The 13,998-nt window shown below is 37.4% G+C and overlaps 1 protein-coding gene across 1 annotated transcript in view; it reads right to left on the reverse strand.

The window, feature by feature from the left end:
• Positions 1–13,998, reverse strand: part of USH2A (usherin) — a 678,599-nt gene that overhangs the window by 490,538 nt on the left and 174,063 nt on the right. Inside the window, exon 19 of the mRNA XM_032872913.1 lies at positions 7,254–7,398. Coding sequence (XP_032728804.1) covers positions 7,254–7,398 — 145 coding nt within the window. The remainder of the gene's footprint in view (positions 1–7,253; positions 7,399–13,998) is intronic.

Here is a 13,998-nt window from a genome sequence, read left to right on the forward strand (position 1 = left end):
TTTTAATCATGAAAAATATATTGCTTCCACCATATGGGACAACCAACGACTCACCAACCGATTTAAGATGCAGCATATTGAGCTGACCATATGTTACAGTGCTGTTGAATGGCTGAGTGATTCATGCCCGTCACATTCTAGTATATCAATTAAAGCTCCTTGAAGTCTGCATGATTTGTGTCTCTGTTATTAAACCCTGCTAATTCATCCCACTTACACATCTGTTATAAATCTCTAGGAGTGCAGCATGATTCATGGCAATCTGTGGGCATGCTACAGCAAATTCTTCTCCTTGTAATTAACAGTAAATTGTTTTACTGCGATGCAATGAATTTTTCAGTTATATTGCAAATGAACTCCTAAATGTGCAGTTCTTTCCTAAGAACTGACTTATATCATTAGGCAATTAAAAAGTATTGCTTTGAACCAAACGCTTTTAATCAAGAGAAATACAACTTAAACATTGCTTCAGAGCCACAGAAATTTGACATGTTGGTTAAAAGTGTAAAATAATTTCTGTCGTCGAAAGAGCAAAGCCAACAAATTAAAAAAAAAGAAAAACCAAAACCCTCGGCGTACCCCGGATTTCACGGACGCTGAGACACAGCACGGCGACCCGGGAAACACTCAGAGAGACGCGTTTGCACAGATACTGTTTATCTTAGAAGTTACTTAAGTCATCTGTCGTGACCAAATTTCTCAGATTGCTTTCTACTTCTCTAATGGTAAAACAGTGCCTTTATTCTTGAAATAAATAATTGGATAATTAGCCAAGTTGAATCATCAGAGGATTCCATTGCTGTTCAAGTGTTCTGTCAAAGGTGAAGCAAATTCATTTCAGCTCGCCTCTGCAGCTCTTCGAGGAGGCTTTGATTTTTTTTCCCCACTTTTTTGGCAGCAGCTTCAGATTCATGAGTCCATACATCAAGTCGGGAGTTTAACAACAAATGGAATTAAATTCAAAGAAGGGAAACTAATTGAAGGACAGCAACAAAAGTGTTTGGTAATGTGCTTTTTAATATGGAATGCCACATTTGCATGATAATTTTTCCTTTTTAGTATGGAGCAGAAAGTGACTAGCTTAATGAGGGATTATTCAAGACAGGAACGAACAAAATGCATTCATAACTAAGAACAAAGATTGTATTATGAAACAAAAACAGGCAACCTCAGAGAAGTAACGGGATGATTGGTTTATGCATTATGAATAAAAAGATAGAAAAATATTTATATTAGTATTCACTAATGACTATATATACAAGATTGTTGTAATTAAAATTATAAATTAACATATTAAGAGTGCTTGTTTAATCACTCTGGGTCCTATTCACAGTGAAAAGGCTCCTGTACCTGCATGCAAACAATGTGTGTTTTCAACTGAGCTGCAAACAGCCTATACATTTTACTTTGGATTCAGAGGAAAACCTTAATGCACCACTAATTACTTGCTTAATGGGAGATGGGCACTTCTAAGCTGGTTGCGTAGAGGTCAATTTATGACAAGCAAAGGAGATGCCACATTGTTCACCCAGGGATGGAGCTCCAGAAGGAATTTCTTTTAAGGTTTAAAGTGTGCCGAATTCACAAAGTGTGGAAGCACACTAATTTCCTAACATTGAAAGGGTAGTCTTAAATTAAAAAAACAAAAACAAAAACAAAAAACAACAGCACGGACTCTCACGGGCCTGGGGCCATGCGTACATTACCCTCAGACATCCAGAAGCAGCTCCTGAGCCACCAAAGACCTGCTTGGAGACTTTGTTACAGAGAAAAACACAGCTGCTCCTGGAGATACACCTCCCCGCAGATCATTTCTCGGGTTTGTCGCCGGCACGATCCTAACTGAGCAGTGACACAATACTCTGGATGCAATGCACCTATTCTAACCACATCTCGCACTGAAAAAATACTTCAAACAAGAGCAAATTGTAATTCTCAAGCTTTCTAATGAAAGTCAGATCAATCTTTACAAGTATCTTTTTGATTTCTGTGACGGAGATTTAAGGAGGAAACATACTTTCATGACTCAAGGCTTTGGAAAGGCTGAATACTAACTTATGGTCCCTTTTTCAAAGTTTTTGAATGGTCACCGGCTCCTTTCAATCTCCCATAATAAATTCCTGTGAACTACGTTTGCACTGAAGAGTTAATTCCTCACACAACCCTTAGAATTCGTTGCAGTAATATAATCCCTCCAAATTGCAGTTTTATGACTGGAAGAAACAGGGCAGGAAGAACCCAAAAGATGCAAGTCAACTTTGATTTCTTGCCTATAGCCAACCTGTCGACTCTTCGAAGGGATCGACCTTCCCTTTGTTTCTATCTATGACTTAGGATCTATGAGTTATATCCAGATGTTAAATCTTAAGAAAATCTTACAGGAAAACTTATATTTACTAAAAATAAGTCTGGTAAGAAAGATATAGGATCTGTAATTGCTGGACTTTTCCTTATATTCCAACCAAAAGAGGTAAGTTCATTCTTACCGATCTCAATACCCTCCATGCCAAAAAATGATGTATTTAAAAATAAATCAAATGGCAAGCAAAAATTATTTTGTTGTACTTTTATCATGTAAGTGTCCTGATTCTCTGCTTGGCAGAAGAAGAATCAGAGTTCTGACCAAATGTATTACAGGATTAAGAAATAAACATTTTCCTAGGAGAATACTAAAATCTCTTTTCCTTCAGAAATGAAAGCATTTGGGGCACCTGGGTGACTCAGTGGGTTAAGCTTCTGCCCTTAACTCAGGTCATGGTCTCAGGGTCCTTGGATGGAGCCCCTATCAGGCTCTCTGTTCAGGAGGGAGCTTGCTTCCCCCCACCCTCTGCCTGCCTCCCTCTGCCTTTTTGTGATCTCTTTCTCGTCAAATAAATAAACAAAAAATATTGAAAAAAAAAAAAAAGAAATGGAAGCATATTACATGGAAACAAAAGTTAGTGTATTTCTTTTAAGGGAAATTCTATAGAAGGAAAATTTTGGCAAACAACAAAAAACAGTGTTAAATTTACATATATAAATGTACACATTTAGGACATTTTAAATTTACCATTACATCTTCCCCTGTAACTGCTCAGTCCTTTACATTCCAGCACTAGAGTTCTCCCCAGAGGGTCACCAATATCACCTTCCTTGTAGGTCCCATTCCTCTTGCTTTGCCTATAGCATATGGTACTACAGAATTCTAGATCTTTCTAGAATTCTCTCTTCCCATAACCTTTTCTGACACTGCTCCCTCTAATTCTGACCATTTCTCTGTTCCCTTTACTCCTCTTTTCTCTTTCTCCCAAAATATGACCATTCACTAAGATGTGAACTTTCAATTTTTATTTTTTCTGTTTTCACTAGTTCATTGTTGTCCACAGTTTTAGCTTTATCTATATGCAATAATTACAAAATCTGTACCATTGTTAAGCTCCAGATTTGCATTTTCTGCTGCAGGCTCCTTATAATCATCATGGATATGTTTCTATCAAATCAAACTTAAACTCCTGGGTTTATTTCTCCCATGTGTTCTTTCTTCATCTTTCTCATTATCTTTAATGCCATCACCATGGTCTACAATATTTACTGTCATCTTCAATTATTCCTTCTTCTTAACCTGTGGATTTCTCTTCCTTGGTTTACCTGCATTCCCTTCCATCAATCTTTACTTCTATTCATTGGATTTACTCCCTCACTCCCTCTTAGAAAAGTCTACCAGACTCTATTTGCAAATCTCTTCTAGTCTATTCCACATTCTACTGCCAGAGGACTCTTCATAAACCCCAGTTTTCATCCCATTCGTACCTGGGACAGTGCTAATCTCTTCAATAGCGATTAGGGTGGCATGTGCCCAGTAAATACCTACCCAAAACCAAACCAATCCTTTAGGGTCCACCTCAAATGCCATTGCATCTGCGCTAACTTCTCAATCTCCCAAATCAAAGCTATCTATCCCATATTCTATGTTCCCAATAGCTTTCTTTTGTCCTTTCTCCAATGCCTTCAGGTGTTAAGCCTACCCGTTGTATGTTGACATCTTCATGCAAGCACCATTAAGGTGTCTTTGAACAGAATTACCTTTGAATCCCCCACAGTGCCCTAAAAAGGTAAGCCCTTATTACGTGCTTACTGAATTGACCATTCACAACAAAATACAGTAACTATATGATTATGGCACATTATTATATACTGCAACTAACAAATTTGAAATCTGTAGTTTTTGAGCAAAATTTTGAAATGCTTACTATAATTCTAAATGGTATAGTCCTTACAGAACTGAAAAATAATGCTTTTAGGCTTTAGCACACCTACAGTTTATTTTTGTAACATAGTCCTTAGTTTCAGGACTCTGCATTATTTCATTTGTGTTGTAAGAGTGTAATAGAAGCAAAGTTATAAAAAAAATTTTAGATTTTGATAATATTAGAAATTTTATAACATTTACATTGAGACAGAGAATAATCATGATAAAAATAACACTTTCAGGGCGCCTGGGTGGCTCAGTGGGTTAAAGCCTCTGCCTTCAGCTCAGGTCATGATCTCAGGGTCCTAGGTTTGAGCCCCGCATTGGACTCTCTGCTCAGCAGGGAGCCTGCTTCCCCCTCTCTCTCTGCCTGCCTCTCTGCCTACTTGTGATCTTTGTCAAATGAATAAATGAAATCTTTTTAAAAAATAACACTTTCTACTGAGGATTTACTTTGTTCTGGGCACTGCTTTCAATATTTAAACTTCTTAATCTTTATGAACCCTATAAAATAAGTTATCCTTATTTTTGAGTTGGAAAATCAAGCCACATGAGTCACATAATTTACTTGAGGTCATAGAGCTAGTGTATGGCAGAACCCCAAATTTAAATCCTGGCATCCTGGCTTATCATGCTTCCCCTAAATATATGAATAAGCTCTTATTTTTAAAAGTCGATTAATCTGTGCATCTCATGGCTTTCAGAGACTATGAGAAGTTTCCAAGTTCTATCTTCCAAGGATAAAGAGTTAAAATTCAGAAGACTTAGATTAGTTTCATTTCACTACTTTTCCAGTGGACAGGAGTGGCCTTCAGTGTGCTCACCAGTAGCTAAAATGGGAGCTGCACAGAGCCCTCACCTATGGTATCTTCCATGCCACAGAAACCAATTACTACAATCAAGGTGGATGCTGTTAACACACTTGTTATCACTGGTGTGTTGACCTGGCAGGATCTATTCTATAGACATTTATCCAGCTTTTCTCTTCCCATCCAGTCTCTGCATTTTCCATGAAATGGAAAATGGGCCCATCCAGTCTCTGCATTTTCCATGAAAAGACAGACTGAATCTCATCTAGAGTAGAGTGCTTGTACTAGTGGTAGAAACTATGGCACATGCAGTGCAGACAGGAGATGCAGCGGTATGCAGTGAGGGAGAGACTTGAGGGAGGAGTAGTTACTGAAAGTGTTATTGGAAGTGATGTCATAAGGAAGATGAATTAGACTGAGGATAGCCCCAACTGTTGAATAGAGGCCACAGAGAGATATTCTGGATCAATATAAGAAATCACCCTTTGAAAGAGGTCTCTAAACATGGATTTGCCTGAGAAGTGGTAGCTCCCCTACCACTAAAGGTATCAAACTTGAGTTGGATAAACACTTGGGAAGAATATTACACAGAACATACTATTATTGGTTAGAAAGTCACACTAGATGACTTTTGGTTTGAAGATTCATTTATTTCCTTATTTGGGAGAGAAAGAGAGACAGTGGAGGGAGGTGCAGAGGGAGAGGTAGAAGCAGATTTGGCACGGAGCACAGAGCCCAGTGCAGGGCTCAATCCCATGACCCCAGATCACAACCCAAGCTGAGATCAAGAGTTCCATGTTCAACCAACGGAGCCACCCAGGTGCCCCACACAGATGACTTTTATGTACATTACAACCCTGGAAGTCTTGATTTCAGTTCTGCTCACTCACAGGATCACTCTATTTTCTACTATAACTCAGGCCAGTTTTCAGCTTGTGTTGTTTCTATTTTTGCTTTCCTCCAGCCTGTAAGATAGATTCCTCTTTTTTTGTTCCCTAGCCCCAAACTACATAATTTTTCCAAAAAGACACAAGGAGCCTGCCTCTATTATCCACATTCAGTAACCCTCTAATAATCTAATATACAAAAATAAATAAATAAATAAACAATGTTACAGGAGAATGGTATTTTGTACGATCTAGGTATGCCATAAATGTATGCATACATATGAAATACATATAAATATTAAAAAAACACAAAGAGTTCAGTTGTAGAGGCAATAAAACATAGTTCCTTAGAATTGGGGAGTCGTTCTCATTGATGGAAAATTTGAGGAAACAAAATTACTTGGATGAAATCGTTTGAGCCAAACAAGTTTTTTGAGAACTAAAGCAAGGCAAAACAAACAGTAGAATTGGACCTGAATACAGTTAGGGAAAAGGTATAGGGAATATTTTTATAGCTAGATAGGTTTGCGTAATATCTGTCATTCATCTAGGAGTCTCTTAACCTTCTCATATCTAGACATTTTCTTAAGGAGCACCAAGCCTTGTTTGATTGCCGAAAGAAAAACTGATTTGAAAATATACTAACTGTGGAGTGACTGAGTTATGTAGGTGTTAGTGTTAGTGATCAAGTTTGTATGAATCTAGTTTGCTCTAAGTAAAATCTATACAGGCAAAAATCTATACAAACCATTTCTTACTAAGATCTAACTTGATAACCAGTCTTTTTTTTTTAATTTCACAGACTTAGGAGCTTCTTACTAATAACAAAATAATTAATAATTACACTATTGTCTATCCAATAAAGGTAAAATATAACATCGGGGTAACCTTGTAATTCCCAGATGTCTGCCTTCAGTCCCAGAGGGCAGGCGTGAGCAGATCTAAAGCCACAAAAAGGGCCAAGAAGAAACATTCTGAGCTTTCCTAAGAAGCCACCTGAATACTTCTAATGGTCAGAACATCACTGGGAGGTAGGGTGGTTGCTGAGCTCTGGAGTTGCTCTGCATCTAATTATATTTCTTATTACGGCACAGGTGCAAAAAGGTGCAAAAAAAAACTCAGGGCTCCCACGGACCTCTTAAACTTCAGCTAATTTACTTACTTTCTGTTTGTTTAAAAATGTCAACATAGGTAGCAATCAGAGTTAGTGATTGAGGAGCAGGAGGAACCAGAAAAGACAAGTATTAAGTCCGAACTAGAGAAGGTATTGAGCTTTAGAAGTGTTGGTTTATAAAGATATATTTTTCATGTCCATTAGAACTTGCTTACCTGCTGCTAATGTCTGTCCTGTTCCTGACGCGCTGGTTACACAACCAACTGAATTGCAGAGAGAAATAGTAAAGTTGTATATCCTATAAGGTTTTAGTTCTTTTACAACGTAAGACAGTTCTTGGGATTTAGCAGTGTACAACACCTTTAAAGGAAAAAAAAATCAAATAATAGATAAACAGTGTGAGAAACATAACCTTGGCAGTCAAGAATCCATGGATCCAGTCATGTTCTATGAATTCAGACAGAGGAATTATTGCCAACAGCTATTAGGAAAGGGATTTTTTTTTTTTTTGAAGAATCTCAACAAGCTAGGATTTAATTGATAATTGTACAATCACACTGTTTTATTAGGTAATAATCCAGTTCCTGAGTGGATAAATGAGGAAACCAAGTTATTGCCTCATAAAGCAGCGTGGTGGTATGGTTATTGTCACCAATGGTAGAGATAAAGGATGGCAACATTGACATTGTTATCATGAAAAAGTCCAAATAAAACCATGGGGCTTGGCCCAAACTTAATCCGCATAGTAATGCCCACACATTATTTGTGGAGCTAGTACAGAAAAATATCACTATGTTAAATCAATTCCATCATTTTCTTGAAAGAAAAAAGCCACAAAAGAAAAAGGAAAACAAGGAAACACATTACTGAGCATCCACATGAGGTCAATTCTCAATTATCTTTCTTATATAAATAAGCATATGCAGATTAGATCAAACAGCTTCATTTTCTGAAATATTGTCTTTATCATACAATTTCAAATAAGAATAGCAGATTTGAGCAAAGGAGACTGAGAGAAACTCCATAGTCCATAAACAAATAATTAAACAACTATCACTGAGCATTGGTCCCATCATTATAACTAGAAATGATCAAAAGCAACCATGTAAGTTTACTTAGTTTATAGATACAGAAAGCACTGGAAATTATATTCAGGATAAAAGTCATTGAAACAGAGTATGACACTAAGCATTAGTATAAAACTTTTTTTCTAAGGGATGTTGATATACATTCATATCAAATAATCTTCCATAAATATAAATGCAGGTAACTGTAAAGGTTAGTAACATTTGAAGTAAGTTTCTAGATGTTTTCACTATAGAAATAAGATAAAATTCATTTGGAATATTTGCCTGGGTATTCACTTTAAAATTTCATGATCTAAATGAGTAGTTCTAGGAAACAGTGTGCATGGAATATAAACTATCATTTATAAAACATTTCTCAGAAATAAAGGTGATTTCAAAGATTATAAAAATCTAGGAATAATTTAAAACTTTGGTACTATTTCCTCACCACTATAATTGGAAATCAGAAAAAAATCAAACACCAAATTGTAAGTACTTTATATTTCTAATTCTAAAGTTGTTATTGAGGGATTGAGGATATAAAATTTTCTGTTTTGTCGAATGCTACTTTATTTTTCCACAAAAAGTAAAACTTTGAAGTGAGTAAAATTTACTGAATATTGCTATAAAACTTACTCCATTTAAAACAACCTATGTGGGATTAATGTTGATTTTTAGAAAATGGAATTGTTTTCCACATAAAATATAATAAAATGGTTCTTATTTTTAGGAAAATGTAGTGAAAATATATAGCAGAATATTATACAGCCATAAAAAGGAATGAGATCCTGACATTTATGACAACATGGATGGACCTAGAGGATATTATGCTATGTAAAATAAGTCAGTCTGAGAAAGACAAATACTATATGAGTTCACTCATATGTGAAATCTAAAAAAAAATGAATAAAAGAACAAACAAAAAGCAAAATCAGACCTGCAAATACAGAGAACAAACTGATGGTTGCCAAAGAGAAGGTGTGGAGGGATGGACAACGTGGGAGACACAGGCTTCCAGTTATGGAACCCATAAGACATGGGAATAAAAGGCACAGCAAAGAGAATATACTTAATGGTATTGTAACAGCATTGTGTGGTGACAGATGGTAGCTACATTTACGGTTAACATAACCTAACATATAGAGAAGTTGAATCATTTTGTTGTACACCTGAAACTAATGTAATATTGTATCAACTATACTCAAATGCAAAAAAAAAATTTCAAAATGAAGTATTCCCTATTTCATTTAGGATGTTGGGTCATTTTTTGAACAAACTATTCTGCAGAACAAGAACACACAAAAAAATACTACAAGAAATAGAAAATGTAGATTAATACTAATTTTGATGGACTTCTACTTCTCTACATATAGTTGTTAGCAATCACATGATTTAAAAAAAGACATTTACCTTAAAGCTTGAGCACATAAAATAATCACTCAGATAAACTTTGTCTTTATTGTATATATAGTCATTTTATAAGACTTAAAGGACCAACTTAATTAAAAATTTTCTTTGGGATAAATCTTTAAGGAGATAGAAAGAACTCCACAGAAGCCTGAAATCCTACCCTGATAATATCCCCACTTCTATATATTTCCTTGCACCATTCTTAGTCAAAGTTTCTGTAACAATTATTTTACAGTAGGCCTTCCCTAGAAATTTTGGCTGTTTTTTTTTTTTTTAAACCAAGCTTATAATAAGACACACTCAGGTCAGTGTGGATACAAATTTAATTATTGAGAAGGTGAAGATTTTTACTTTGTCACTCATGATTTCACTTTCTTGACTATATGATTAGGTAGATGGATATATGTAGGCAAGAGAAAGCATAATAAAGAGAATAAAGTGACATATCTATATCCTTATTTCAACTTGGCCACAAAGAAAGGACTTCTAAACAAAAAAGATGCATATGTGGGGGTTAAGGGGGTAGGAGAAGAGTAAATGAAGCAAGATGGGATTGGGAGGGAGATAAACCATAAGTGACTCTTAATCTCACAAAATAAATTGAGGGTTGCTGGGGGGAGGGGGGTTGGGGGGGTGGGGTTATGGTCATTGGGGAGGGTATGTGCTATGGTGAGTGCTGTGAAGTGTGTAAACCTGGCGATTCACAGACCTGTACCCCTGGGGAAAAAAATATATGTTTATAAAAAATAAAATAAAAAAAATTAATTAAAAAATGCATATACATAATTTTTGTCACTAATAAAAAGGCAATATTTTCCTGCTCCACTGAATGACAAAATTATCTTTTTAAAAAAGTTTAATGTAGGGGCGCCTGGGTGGCTCAGTGGGTTAAAGCCTCTGCCTTCAGCTCAGGTCATGATCTCAGGGTCCTGAGATCAAGCCCCGCATCGGGCTCTCTGCTCAGCAGGGAGCCTTCTTCCTCCTCTCTCTCTGCCTGCCTCTCTGCCTACTTGTGATCTCTGTCTGTAAAATAAATAAATAAAATATTAAATGTTTAATGAAGTCTTATCTCACTAATAATAATCACTAATAGGACCTAATATTTGTCAAGCTCTCTCTTTTAAAAAAAAATATTTATTTATTTGATAGAGACACAGCGAGGGAGGGAACACAAGTAGTGGGAGTGGGAGAGGGAGAAACAGACTCCCCGCTGAGCAGGGAGCCTGATGCAGGGTTCAACCTGGGGCTTGATCCCAGGACCCTGGGATCATGACCTGCGCCCAAGGCAGACACTTAACAACTGAGCCACCCAGGCGCCCATGTCAAGCTCTTAAAACTCCACAAAAACCATGCAGATAAGGAGAAATGGTTTTCCTATTTTACAGATGAGTAAAACCTGAAGTACAGAGATGTGTGGAAGGCTAGCAATTGACAGAAGTGGGATATGAACAAACAAATTAACTTCTGAGGCTTTAGGAACTATGTTTTTTTCTTATTTTTGTTTCTTAGACTAGAATGCCATACTGCAGGTAATAGTTGCTTTGAAGCTATGTTTTACGAAGAAATAATAGTTTACAAACCAAAAGAACAGCAGCAACAACAACAATAAAATATCAATGATAAATACAGTATAATATTAAGGACCACATGAAGCAGTTATAGCTGTAAATTTACCTTAAATCCTATGATACCCTGAATTGGTAGACTAAGTCATTTAAGTTATGAGGTATGTGTAAAGCTACCTTTGCATTTATCACCTGAGACAGATATGAGTTAGTCAGCACTTATTCTCAGACTAATGAAAAAAGTAAAACAAGGAATCATAAATGATTTGTTGGTTTTTCTTCTAGTTTTGTGTTGTAAACATGTCCTGTCTACTGAAGAGCCTCAGAAATTTTGGCAAACCTACTGGTGATGGGTTGAAGAAAGTCGCCCCAAAATCCTTTCTCACCTAGGACCTCAGAGAATGATCTTATTTGGAAATTGGGTCTTTGCAGATACAATTAATTATACTATCATTGATTTAAGGTGGGTCTTCAGTACAAGGGATATATTTATAGAAGAATGGAGAGGGATACACAGATACAGCAGAGACAGCAACACAGAGAAGAAGGCCATGTGAAGACCAGCAGAGACTGGAGTTACGCTACACCAAACCAAGGAACCCAAGGAGCTACCAGAAGCTGGAAGAGGTAAGGAAGGAATCTCCTGGACAGCCTTCAGAGGGAAAATGGTCCTACCAACACTTTGATTTCAGACTCTGGTCCTCCATAAAAAAAAAATAAATTTCTGTTGTTTTACATCACTTAGTTTATGGTTGTTACTGCAGTCCCAGGAAACTAATACAATGGGGTACAAAGATCTGGCTCCTTGACTTATTTAGGACAAACTAATAGAGTCATTTCAGCTCCAGAACCACCCAGAGGATCAGCTTAGACCCTTTTGTCACTGCCTCACAATTCAGCTTCTTATTCTGCTCAATCCTGCAACTCTTACTACTTTCCGTGTGTTGTTTCTGAGAACATTCCCCAATAAATCTGTGCTCTATCCTCTCCACAGTATCTGTTTCCCAGAGAACTTGACCTAATATAGTGATGGCAGGAGTGCCCTAGGAAGGAGACTCTAAAATGATATTCTGGAGCTAGATCACCAACCAGCTGGCTGCCCAAGATCACCTCATCACAGGGAGTGAGTAGAGTACCGATGGTCCCTAGCGTACACCAATGATTCTTAATCTCATTAGTAGTGAATTGGATGACTTACCAGTGGAAGGAAGGTCACTGGTTTGGTGGAACTGGAAATTATATGGACTATTTTGGGGAAAGTAGTAATTATAAGGACCACGGAATCAGGTACCTCTTGCTGGGTGCTATTAATGCATTGAAGAAAGACAAGATCTGAAGGTCATCAATTCAAAGCAAACTGTGAAAACCTTCTTGGCAGTACTGGTTCTCCAAATTCATAGCATCCTATTAAATGAATTAGAGAAGCAAAACATGGCAGATATGCAGAGGTCCTGATAAGTATTATATGCTCCAAAGAATAAGTGATCAAGTTTTTTAAAAAAATTAAGTGTCTGCCACATCGGCAAAATTTTTAAGGGTCCATTGGCCTGAGACATGCTAGGATATCCTTTCCAAAATAAAGGTAAAATTATTGCAATTTGCACTTACCACTAGTAGGAAAGAAACAGAATGTCCTGAATGCCTTCTTAAGTTCTGAAGAGAACATATTCCACATCTAGGAATACTATTTTTGATCAAGTTACTGAATACTGTGGAGTACTGCTAACTATGAGTGTTCCCTAGGGCTGGAGAGAAATCTCCACAGGTCAAGCCTGTGCTACAAGCAGCCAAAAAATTGGGGACATAAAGCCTACCAGGTCCTGTGGTATCAGAGGTAACTATAGAGGAAAAGATGTTGTGAGACATGTATGGCAAGCCCTCAATGAGAGAATCACAAGGTAGACTCACAGGATGTGGAGCAAGGTCACATCACACAATGGAAATTAAACACCATTTGCTAGAGAGCTCCTGGCTGGCTAGTAGGCCTTGGTAAAAGCAGAGAATATGACAATCAGCATCAAATGGCCATGCAGCCAGAGCTACCCTTCATGAGCTAAGTTCTGTCAGACAAGCCATGTCTTAAGAGTAAGTTGGTCCAACAGAAATTCATCATGAAATGGTAGGCAATATCTAGTAACAGGCATCATCAGAGTCGGGAATAATATCCTGCGCAAGCAGGTTGCCTGAAACCCCAGGTCAGTTACCATCGTACACTGACTGCTCAATCTCAGCTCATACCTGTGATTTCTCGGACTTCCCTCAGGAGCTGAGAGACCAGAAAGATGTGACTTGCTTCACAGAGGGGTGGTCTTAGTGTGGCTGCAAGTCAAAAATGGGTGGTGGATGCTCTATAGCCCCACCCAAGGATGGCCCAAAACTCCAACTGTAAGAAGAAATCTGCTCAATGGGCAAAACTTTAGGCAGTGCATCTGGCTATACATTTTGTGTAGAAAGGGAAGAATCCAAAGAAAGAACACATCTCAACTATATGGCAGTGACCTGAATGTATTGGTCATGGGCATGGTGGAGGGAGGGAAGAAGATTGGAAGATCAGGAACCAGGAAGACTGGGAAAGAAGAATGTGATGGACCCATGAGAGAGACTGTTACATGTGAAGATCTCTTATATTGTGCTAATGCCTGCCAAAGAGGGTCTTCCTCAAAAGAGGTGCTAAACAGCCAAGTACACAGAATGACTTGCCCACTTAACATCAGCCACCTCTGTCATTGGCCACCATCATGGTGGTAAAATATGCTAATGGAGTACATTGACCAAACCATAAACTGGAGGGAAACAAGAACCTCTCCCCCTCCGGGATTATTATATACAAATCAAGTGACTTAGTCCACGTACACAATAAAGCCTTCATAAGTTAGTTATGATTATTATCCTCATTACTGCTGGCTGGAGTATGAATT

This window comes from Lontra canadensis, unplaced genomic scaffold (genome assembly GCF_010015895.1).
Source record: "Lontra canadensis isolate GAN:19392208 unplaced genomic scaffold, GSC_riverotter_1.0 scaffold46, whole genome shotgun sequence".
In the NCBI taxonomy this organism is placed as follows: Eukaryota; Metazoa; Chordata; class Mammalia; order Carnivora; family Mustelidae; genus Lontra; species Lontra canadensis.